The 11592-nt window shown below is 35.0% G+C and overlaps 2 protein-coding genes across 2 annotated transcripts in view; both read left to right on the top strand.

Annotated features, from left to right (window-relative positions):
- LOC107625118 (putative exosome complex component rrp40) overlaps positions 1–4142 on the top strand; it is a 4748-nt gene extending 606 nt beyond the window's left edge. The window contains exons 3-9 of the mRNA XM_016327696.2: positions 212–298; positions 1297–1353; positions 1766–1858; positions 3088–3160; positions 3300–3375; positions 3449–3539; positions 3687–4142. Of these exons, the coding sequence (XP_016183182.1) occupies positions 212–298; positions 1297–1353; positions 1766–1858; positions 3088–3160; positions 3300–3375; positions 3449–3539; positions 3687–3806 (597 nt within the window). The 3' untranslated portion in view covers positions 3807–4142. The remainder of the gene's footprint in view (positions 1–211; positions 299–1296; positions 1354–1765; positions 1859–3087; positions 3161–3299; positions 3376–3448; positions 3540–3686) is intronic.
- The window catches only part of LOC107625117 (alcohol dehydrogenase class-3), a 4591-nt gene continuing 3851 nt past the window's right edge, over positions 10853–11592 (top strand). The window contains exons 1-2 of the mRNA XM_016327695.1: positions 10853–11133; positions 11258–11394. Coding sequence (XP_016183181.1) covers positions 11100–11133; positions 11258–11394 — 171 coding nt within the window. The 5' untranslated portion in view covers positions 10853–11099. The remainder of the gene's footprint in view (positions 11134–11257; positions 11395–11592) is intronic.

The following is an 11592-nucleotide window of genomic DNA, read 5'->3' as shown; positions in this document are numbered from 1 at the left end:
AATTTCTCTATTTGGAAGTGGCTTTTCTTCTTCTGATAGTGGATATCAAGATTAGGGACCTGACAACAGTGAAATTGGTGGGATTTTTACCTTTTTATTTGATCCATTAGAGCTTCACTATGCATAGTAAATGATGTAAATGTCACTGTAATAATGTGAGTACTTAGGCAGTTTTTGTTCTTACCATCTTTTCCTGTAACAATTCTTCTAGGACTGTGATGCAATTTCGGTAATGAAGGCTGGCAAGCTAAGGTTCTCGAAACCTAATAAATATTGGGTTGAAAGTTCTCAGAAAAGGGTGAGTGTGATCTTGTTGTTTGATGTTGTATATGTGTCTGTAAAGGCATGCCTTCTGATTTTCATGTTTAATCCTTAGAATGATGATTGCCCAGTATTATCGGTTCACTTCATTTTGGGATTTTTATTTTGTATACTTTCTCTATTTTTGTCAAACATTGCTATACTTTATGGCAGAAAATCAAGCATGTGTTTCTTTAGTTACAGCGATTTGTTTATCTTGCTTCTTTTAATAGCTAGGTAAATCTGATCTGCAGAAAGAGTATTAAGCCGGTTCATCTATTGTGGTTGTAATTCCATTTATCAGTGTTAACTTTTATTTTTGTTGTGTTTGAAGTTCATCATTTGTATGAAATTTGTGTACAACTTTCTGTCTTGCTTGCTTTGGATATCCTTTATCATGCTTTTATCACGATTTGCTGCCACCCACAAAATTTGGTTATAGCTTAAAAACATTGCTTAATTTTACATTTTCCACATGGTGTCTTTTTGATACTCATATCCATGCATGTTCTTCTAAAAGCTTAATAGTTGAATAGAGGCATTTTAGTGATTTTATAACTAACATGCCATTTCACAGAGTCTATTGGAGTTGAAGCTTAAGTAATGCATATGTTCACTTTAACTTCTTTGAAGTTTAATTTATATATTTAATCTTTTTTCAAGAATGGTAGGCAACAATAATTGAGTTCAAGATTAATTGGTCACAGAGACTTTGATACTATGTCATGAGTCATCTCTTGGTTTAGGCTGTAAGCTAAAGTCTCAAGAATGAATTTAGTATGTAATAAAGTTAGTACTTGTTTGCATTCAGCCAGTAGACTATCTCCTACTGCATTTGGATTTCCTTTTTTTAGTTATCTCATGTCAGTAAAATTTTATATAAGTTATCTTCTTTTTCTGTCGTGCACAGAGTAATAAAAATTTCTATCTGCAAATAATGAAACAATATATTTTCTTGTTTAAGATTCTAGATTTCTGATCATGTTATTTCTGCAGTATGTGCCCCATGCAGAAGATTCTGTCCTTGGAATTGTTGTAGACTCTAGATCAGATGTAAGTTGACTTTCTGCTGTTATCTTCAAGCTTTTAGGTCTTTTAGTTTGCTAGTCAAACTGCATCTTTTATGATTGCATATGTCCTCCCACCATCATTTTCCATGCTTCAAAGTTTAATGTGAGTCAATTCTTGAGCATTTGTTTCTGATTGCGAGTCTTAATCCATTATTCTTGAATAACTCGTAAGAAAAGAAAATTAACAACATCATGGTGGTGGTCCCCTTTCATTGGAATTAGTTTCCAGATATTATCAGGTACAGGTTGTTTGCAACATTATTAGTTTTCTGTGATTTATATTTCCTGTCATATACAATTATAACTTGCTCGATTTTTTTTTTTTGTCAATTTACTCTTGTTTCTCATTTTAGGAATTATTTTTATATGATATAAAAATGTGAATACTCTTGCAGAACTTTCTTGTAGACATAAAAGGGCCTTCATTAGCATTTCTGCCAGTGCTTGCATTCGAAGGAGGAACCAGAAGAAATATACCCAAATTTGAGGTATGTGTAAAAATGCCTGTGATTTTATTACGAGAAGTAATCTTCTCATTGAACTGTTGTAAACTTAATCGGTTTGTGCAATTTAATTTTACTTTCTTTTGCAATTGAGGACCTGTTTCATGTGATTATGTAAAGCATAACATATTTAAGCTTGATCCTCAGTCTGAGTTTTCAAGTGCTGACCATTATATTACTACTTTCCTTATAATTATTAACAAATTTACGAAATAATTAAAATATTTATGAACAATTGGTACAGCACACACTAAGTATGATTTATTATATTGAATATCAATATATGCTCCTATATTATTTATGTAAAAGATTACATACACATTTAGAGATCAGAATTACTCAATGTAGGAAGGATAAGGACAAAATTGAATTTCTCTATACTAACTTTTGGGCACAAGCAACTGTGATTAGTTGTGGCTGAAAGAGAAAATTAAATATTTGACTGAGTTAATTATTCAGGAGTCTAACTCCTAAGATTTGATCAGCAACCATGATAGCTTGGTCATAATTTTGGTAGCTTTGTCACAATTCTTTTCTTTTCTTCAGAGTGATTTTAGCACTAGTACCAAAGAAAGATGGAACAACCAAAGGAATAGCAAGAATCTTATGTAGTATGGAGCTTTCAAGCCATCATTGTCATCATTTTTGTAGATGATGGGAGACCATTACTAGTGGGTGATATGCAGTGTGTTATGTATTTCTTTGTAGAATAATTCCTTTGGCGGATACTTAGATACATGATTTCTTCTAATGGAATATAGGATTGCTTCTACTCTTGCACCTTGCAGCATCGTATACATTGCCTCTTGTCATATTTATATAAATACAAGAATGAATCAGCATTTCAATTTCATTCATGTTTGAAAGACATGTCAGGGTGCGATATGAACTATGAACAAAGAGTACTTTATTAGCTGTACATATTGTGCTAGTATTTTGCACAAATTACCAGTGTTGTGATAGTTTGAAGTTTGAACAAATTTAATAATTCATTCTTCGGAAAATGTGTTCTACCTAATATGTTAGATTCAATCAGCTAGTAACATATATTAAATGCTGTTCATTTTCCTGCTGCCTTCTTTTTTTTATTGTGCTAGTAAACTCACACTTGGAACTGTCATTTTTCCTATTAGTGATAAAAAGGCGTATATATTGGCTAGCCAGTTGTATTTTGCATATTGTGTTTTTCTTGTGCCTAATGCTTCCTTTTGCAGGCAGGTACATTGATTTATGTGCGAGTTGTGAAAGCAAACCCTGGAATGAATCCAGAGCTGTCATGTACTGATGGTTCGTAACATATCCTCAGACTATTTTGGTTGATACCTTTTGTCAAATTTTTTGGGAGTTGGTTTAAGTTTTTTGTTTATGCTTATTTATCTATAGTGTTTTTTTTTTTTTAAAAAATTTCATTTTGGTGTTTGTTTAGCAACCGGGAGAGCAGCAGAATATGGTGCCTTGAAAGAGGGTTTTATGTTTGAATGTTCAACTGGCCTCTCAAGAACGTAAGTCTCATTGTCGCTGCCATTTCGTCCATTATTTTCACATATCTTGACGTGACAGTCGTCTCATTTGCAGGCTTCTCAGCTCGCCAACATGTCCTGTACTAGAAGCTTTAGGGAAGAAGCTGTCTTTTGAGATAGCAGTTGGTTTAAATGGACGTGTTTGGGTATGCATACTCCTCTACTCTCATTGTGCCCTATGTTCCCATTTGATGCTATCTGTTGTTTTTTTTCCCACCATGTTAGGCTACTCTTGTGAAGAGACATTCTATTCTAATTTCAGATTTTCTTTTTCATATAATTGTTGCATTTAGGTGAATTCAGCATCTCCTTCTACAACTATCATTGTATCTAATGCAATTATGAACTCAGAGTCGTTGAGTGGGGCTCAGCAGAGAATAATGGTTGAGAAGCTGTTGCAAAGGATCCAGTAACAGTGCTGTTCATACATGAAAAAGCTAGGTTTCTGAATTTATTTTAGGTTCCTTAATTTGGTGTAGATTGCACTTCTTTAACTAGTAGTTTATGATTTAGTGTAATGTAAAATTTCTTCCCCGTTCAAGTTTGGGCTTAAAAGAGGTCACGTATATTATAGGCACCTAGCACAGATGCACTTGCATATTCAATTTTGCTTAGAAGTCTGAAAATGTGATAAACTTTGAGGATTTTTGGGGGCTCTTGATCCAACGGTTGCAGAAACAGCTATGAACAAACCCATTTACAGTGAAGATTATTCAAGGTGTGTAGTGCAACATAAACTGCAAAATACATGTGTTGACTTAAGAGATGCACGGTGCAATTTAAAATTAGAAATGCAACTTATTGAAGCCCAAGGCCCGAGTCTTTCACATAATAAAACTATTAGAAACTTTATTTATTTACTCTCTTCAAAGTTCAAACCAGTCAAATTCATGATCGCATTTTTTTTAAAAAATTAACATTAAAGTCAACAGACTATATAATAACAGGCTTGCTACACATCTATGTAACTATGTAACCAAGTTGGCCCAAGCTTAAATAGAGTCACGCGCATTAATAAAGCGTGAAAACACGCGTTCGAAAACCCCTTTGTTACTTTGCACTCATTATGAAGAAACGTTATCTCTTCTTCAACACGAAACTGCTATACGAAAACACTCATTCTCTTTAAATCTCTCTCAAAATCAAACTTCAGTCACGTTCTCTGGGGAAACTACTATTGGAGAAGAATCGCAACAAGATTTCGCTACAAACAAGCAAAAACGAACGAAAACAACAACAAAGACTACCAATGGTATGAGAAAAACTACTGTTCATTTGAAATCTTGCAATGTAGGGTTTCTCCTAGTTGTATTTTAGGATTACTGGATTGATTTGCTTCGTTCAGTAGATTAACGTATTGTGATTGCATTTTTACAGTATAACTAGGGCTTTGCGTGAAGAAATACTATTCATAATAATTTAAAGCTTATGATGATTTATTCACCACATGGATTGTATTCGGTTTGGTGAGCTTGGTTATTCTCATTCACTTCATATTTAGTGTGTTCAGGGTTTAGGCTTTATTCTGATTGCATTTTTACAATATAACTAGGGCAAATTTGTTCTTATTTTCATTCAATTCAGTGGATAGTGTAACTAGGTCTTTGAACTTGATTGTTACTCTATTCAGTTAACTTCTATTGCATAAAGAAATACAATTTATAATAATTGAAAGCTTATAATGATTTATTCACCACATGGATTGTATTCGGTTCGGTGGGCTTGGTTATTCTCATTCACTAGTTATTTAGTGTGTTCAGGGTTTAGGCTTTATTCTGATTGCATTTTTACAATATAACTAGGGCTTTGAATCAAATTTGTTCTTATTTTCATTCAGTTCAGTGGATAGTGTAACTAGGTCTTTGAACTTGATATTTACTGCATGCTTGTGCTTTTCAGTGTATTGCCTGAAGTATTAACCAAATTTTTTCATTACAGCAAAACACAACAACACAATGGTGAACAGGTTCTCAGTGATTGCAATCAGTGTATTTTCCAATACATTACGAACACCAAAAAAACACAGTGAACCGAAATTAATACACTGGTCGAACCGAAAGTTACGAACACACTGTACAGAAATTCAGAGAGCTAATTATAAAAAAATGTTTCTATCAGTATTCAGTTTCAGAAACACTAAACTCTAACCCCTAAACCCTAAGCCCTAAACACTAAATCCTAAACCCTAAACCCTAAACCCTAAACCCTGAACCCTGAACCTTGAACCATAAACCCTAAACACTGAACCCTAAACCCCTGAACTCCTGAACCCTAAACCCTGAACCCCTAAACCCTAAGTCCTAACCCCTAAACCCTAAGCCCTAAACACTAAACCCTAAACCTTAAACCATGAACACTGAACCCTAAACCCTGAACCTATAAACCCTAAACCCCTAAAACCCAAAACCCCTAAAATCCTAAACCCAAAACCCTGAACCCTGAACCCTTAAACCCTAAACCCCTAAACCCTAAGCCCTAACCGCTAAATCCTAAGCTTTAAACCTTAAACCCTGAACCCTGAACCATGAACCATGAACACTGAACCTATAAACCCTAAAACCCAAAACCCAAAACCCAAAACCCTCACCCCTAAAACCCTAAAATCCTAAACACTAACCCCTAATCTAGGTTTCTAATTTTAATTTGTTATCTTTTTTTTCCTGAAAAATACCCCGAAAAGCACGGTAAAATATTTTAGAAAAAAGAAAATCCATCCAAGAAAGAGTTTTAAAACTCCACCAATGTAAGTTAAAATTATTTATGTTACTCTTTTAGATTCTTTTAATAAGTTTTGTTTAATTAATAACACGAAAAACATGTTTAAATGTAACTAGCACTACACCTGAGTCCCGTTTCCCAGAACAAATTTTAATTATTCAATATTAACCTTTTCATTGTTTATATTCCTTAGAAATTAATACACTAGACGAATCGAAAAACTGCATATATCAATATAGCAGAAAACTAATTATAATAAAATATTTCTACCAGTTTTTAGTTTCAGAAACACCTGAACTCTGACATTTATATTAATAAAAAATTAAAATGCAGTGAACTGAAATTTATATTAATAAAAACTAAAACTCCTATAATTCTCTCTGGGAAAATGCATATCTAATGCATCGTAAAGAGTGGAGCTTGACTGAATCGATGATCCACAATCTAAAAGGTTCAACTACAAAAGACATAATTAATCGTATATTAGCAAATGCACAAATGAATTTTTACCTAATCGAAAGCAAGTCAATTTTACCTCACTTGGAGCTGTCTTTTTCTTTTTCTTTGTGGCATTTGAGATCTTTTTTTCCAGGTTTGATCCAAGTCTGTTCTTGGGCCGACCTCTTGTTTTGACGCGTGGCGGGATTTGAAGGTCGTTCACCTCGCTCAATGTCACTTCTTCGTGGGATAATAAACTTTTTTCTTTGCTTCTCTCTTGATATTCTTGCGTCTCCGCCATGACCTTGTCAAACGCTCGGTGCAGAATTCCGGTCAACTCCTCGGACTCAGATGCAAATTCGCATATATTGTACGATCGAAACAGCAATTCGTCGAATCTCTTACTTCTTGGCTCCAATAGAGGCTCATCTTGGCTGCTCTTGATGTGTGTGCCTCCTCTTTATGTTCTTGCTCCAGCGTTCCAATATGTATTTCGGTGCAACGTTATCCACTCGCTCAAAGCTTAGGACGCTCAGGGAATGGCGTCACAAATATGCCTCTTGACTCGAACAGCAAGCACTGGCACTTTACCTCTCATGATACTGCGTCGTACGTGACCAAAAACTTGTTGAATGTCGAGTTAGAAACCTACTCTACGACTTCGTATGAAACCTAGGGTGGAATGCATTGATCTTGTGATACAGCTCACTTTACCTCTGAATTGTGCTTGAACTTCCCTGAACTTCTTGTGGGTATACACGTGTTGAAACTAGGCCTCTATTGCTAATTTTGTTGCACAAGGTATTACGGTGTGAAAATCTGCAGCATCGAATTCTCTCTCTGTTTTCTCTCTGCTTGCTAGGCAATTGTCGTATTGCTTCACGAATTGTCTCAAGAAGCTGTTACGTGTAATGAACTTGTTGAAAAATGAATGCATGCTCTCGCTCCTTTGTGTGCTTCTCATCCCGGCCCAGAAGTGGTGATCCAAGTAAACTGAAATCCATATATGCCAATCCTTGTATAGCTCTGCATAACAAACAAAACCAATATGGTGTGGTGAACCGAGAACAATGCATGTTTTGAAAAAAAAAAGGTATGGGCATGAAAATAATTCGAATTGAAACCTCGGTTACCTGACAGCCACTTGTTGCCTTCAAGGCCGTACTTTGTGATGAAATCGTTCCAGTTTCTATCAAATACGTCTTTTGTGTATGAGTTTCAAACAACATAGCTCATCTCTTGATTAATTTTGTCGTGTTGCTTGTAGCCGTTTAGTTTGTTTGGGATATTCTTCATGATGTGTCAGATGCACCACCGGTGAATTGTTGTTGGCATGCACAGCTCAATTGCCCTTTGAATCGATGCGCATTGATCGGTAAGAATGCCTTTTGGTGCCTTCCCTCCCATACAACGTAGCCAACACTCAAATAGCCATTTGAATGATTGGAAGTCCTCATTTTTCATCAGTGCGCATCCGAGAAGTGTCGACTGGCCGTGGTGATTCACGCCCATAAAAGAACCTAAAACCAAATTGTACCTGCATAAATAAGCACACCCAGACCGTGGTGAACCGAAAGATGTACACGCACTGAACATGAAAATATATGTGACTGAACGAAATACCTGTTTGTGTTATAGGTGGTGTCGAATGAAATCACGTCTCCAAAATACTCAAATACGGCCCTGCTTCTTACATCGGCCCAGAATGCATCTTTAATGCAGTGATGGCCTTCAAGGTTGAGCTCAAAGAAGAAATTTTGGTTCTTCTCTTTCATTCTTAGTAGGTACTTCCCAAATTCTTTGGCATCGTCTTCTTCAAAAATATTTCGTGCTTCCCTTGTGATGTAATTCCTCACATCTTTTTCTATAAAACTTAATTCACGGTGGCTGCCAGCTGTTGCCACAAATGATTGGTAAATTTTGCTCGGTCTGATTCCAGCTTCCTTGTGGGTTTCGATGGTGCGACGCACAAACATGCTAAGCTCCCTGTGTTGTTTGAGCATCTCTGCCCGGTCTGGACAGCAAGGATGTGAGTGATTTAGAACAACTTTGGAAATTGTCCAAAGACCGACGTCCTTCATTATGTGTACATAAAGCCTGGCTAGACAGTTTAACCCGGCTGAGGGGTTTATCTTTAGAGTTGGAGATATCTTGGATTTCCATCTCCCCTCTCTAGTACATACGATTAGTTGATTCTTAATTTTATCTCCATCCCGAGTCATGTTCTTTATTTTGGTAGAAAAACCGGCAAGTTTGGAATAATGTTTATAGAACTTTGCAGCTTCTTCTAGTGTCTTAAAAATCATCCCCACCTTTGGGACAAATTTTTCATCCACAACACAGTTGGTATGCACGGTGAACCGAAAACGTCATTACGGTGAAACAATTATTTAGTACTCAGTGAATAAAACATAATACAATATATATGTTCCTCTAATCTTTTTTACATACTCCTTTCTACATACCGAGCCGAACACGTACTCATGGTGAAACAACTTTATAGTACTGAGTGGACAAGTACTGAGTGAGCGAAACATAATCCAGTGTATTAAAATAAATTCAAACTCCTCTATGCTTACCGAACCGAACAGATACTCACAGTGAAATAATTGTATAGTACTTAGTGAACGAAACATAATGCATTATACAAAAGCAAATTCGAAACACCTCTGTCTACAATTTAGATATTATCAATTCAATTCAATTCAATTCAAAGTCAAAAACACCTACGTCCATTGAATTCAATTTAAATAAAATTAACAATCGCATTCCATTCAATTCGATTCAAAATTAAACAATCCAAACCTCATCAGCATGATTCATTTCAGAAGAATAAACCAGATCGTTCTCATTCAACTTATTTGAAGTTGAATAATTCATTGATTCCATTCAGAATTGTAAATTGAAGAAGAAAACGAAGAAGAAAAAGAACGACGAAGAAGAAGAAAACGCGAACAGTGAAGAACGACGAAGCTTATTAGGTTGAAGAACGAAAACGCGAGAAGAGATTTACGTTGAAAAAGATTTATCACGCAGTAGGTTGAAGCAGAATGTTTACGTTGAGAAAGGTTTATCACGCAGTATAAGGTTTACGTTATATGAGGCGCGTGTATAACAAATGACTGAGGGAGGGAGGAATGCGCATGCTGAGGAAGTTACTTGGATAACTTGGATAAAAAAATCACATGGATGTAGAGCTTTTCTAATAATAATATACTGCCGCAGTCATGAAAAAAAATTTAAATCGACGTTTCTTCTGTTTTTTTTTTAAGAAATTATATTTTGCTTATTGTATTTCTATTTTCTAATTCAAATATTAATGTTGTGTCCAACACGCATGTAGAAAAATTGATTCAAAGCGACTGAGGGATCAATTTGTCCAATGAGAATAATTCTCAAGGACTTTTAGAAAATATAAATTTGTCAGAGACTAAAGTGTTGAATAAAAAATTCTACAGGAACAAATGAGTATTTACTCGTAAAAGAGTTACCATAGAGCTTAAATCTTATCTCTTCTCATCCATTATTAATCCTAAATAAAAGTTACTAATTTTTAAATTTATTATTTAAAATATAATCCAAATTTGGGGTGGCAACACGTACCCTACCCGCGGATTTTCAAGCTGACCTCATCTAGTCAGGTAGGGTTATCAACCCGATCCGCAGCGGATAGGGTAGGGTGTAGGTATAGTTCTCGTGCAGGTCGGGTAGGATGAGGGTTCAGTCTCAACCCTACTCGACCAACTCGCACCCTATATATGTACATGTTATATACTTATATAAAAATATGTCTTAAGTGGATGTTGAACCAAAAATCTCTCACTAAATACAAAAGATTCTTAGCCACTAAAAAAAAATTATTAACTAGTAATTTAATACTTTTTCTTTTTTACATAAAAGTCAGTTCTATTTTAAATTATTATCAAATTATATAATAATGTTGTATATTTTTTATAACCTGGGAGTTGGATCGGGTATCCGCGAATTAAAAACGGATAGGATTAGAATTGGGATATTCTCGACCCACAAATAAAATAAGATTGAATTTATATAAAAATTTCAACTTACAAATCGGGTTAAAGTTGGTTATAAACCCTACCCTTGTATACTCATTGCCATCCCTGATCCAAACGCAAACATGATTCAACTACTTTATAAAATTTTTACACTTTGTATTAAAATTAAACTCTAAAGCGATTTATTCTATATCACATGTGCCTAATATTTTTATCACTAAAAAACATACATAAACATAACACGTGAATTAGTGAATAGATCAATTATTATCATTTGGATTGTTTTATCGGTTGAGAGGGAACATCAAGATGACGTGAAGATAACAAGCTCTTATCTCCGAGAAAGAAGAGTCTGTAATTGATTTGTTTGTTCATTTATGATTTTGACATATTCACATGTTCATGTTTTTTCTCTTTTAGACTCAAGCTTCTCCTAATTCCTAATTCTTTCACGTGAATCTCACTTTCATTTCATTTCCCTCACTCTCTCTTTCTCTCTTCTCATATCACTTTTCTTCCTTGTCTTACATTTCCATGGCTACACAGGGAAAAGTAATCACCTGCAAAGGTATATCTATATATATCTTTTCTCCTTTTCACGTGAATTGTGATTCATTTTTCTGTTGTTTATACATGAATGAATTGAAATGAATGAGCGAAACATGATTTAATTGTTGTTGTTGTTTGTGAAGCTGCTGTGGCTTGGGAACCAAACAAGCCATTGAGTGTTGAGGATGTTGACGTGGCACCACCGCAGGCTGGAGAGGTCAGAATCAAAATTCTCTACTCTGCTCTCTGTCACACAGATGCTTATACTTGGAGTGGCAAGGTATCACTATCTTTTCATTTTATCTCAAATTCTTGTTACTTTGGTATCTAATTACTCACTCATTCTTGAATTAAGTGTATCTTTCACTCTTTCGATTCATCGAAATTTTGATGCTGTGTCTAGATACATTAACTTTTTAACGGATCAAAAAGTTAAAAGGGACAGTTAATTTGAGAAGGAGGGACTAGTTGCTTTTTG

Source organism: Arachis ipaensis, chromosome B02 (genome assembly GCF_000816755.2).
Source record: "Arachis ipaensis cultivar K30076 chromosome B02, Araip1.1, whole genome shotgun sequence".
In the NCBI taxonomy this organism is placed as follows: Eukaryota; Viridiplantae; Streptophyta; class Magnoliopsida; order Fabales; family Fabaceae; genus Arachis; species Arachis ipaensis.
This window is presented reverse-complemented; position numbering and strand designations above follow the sequence as displayed.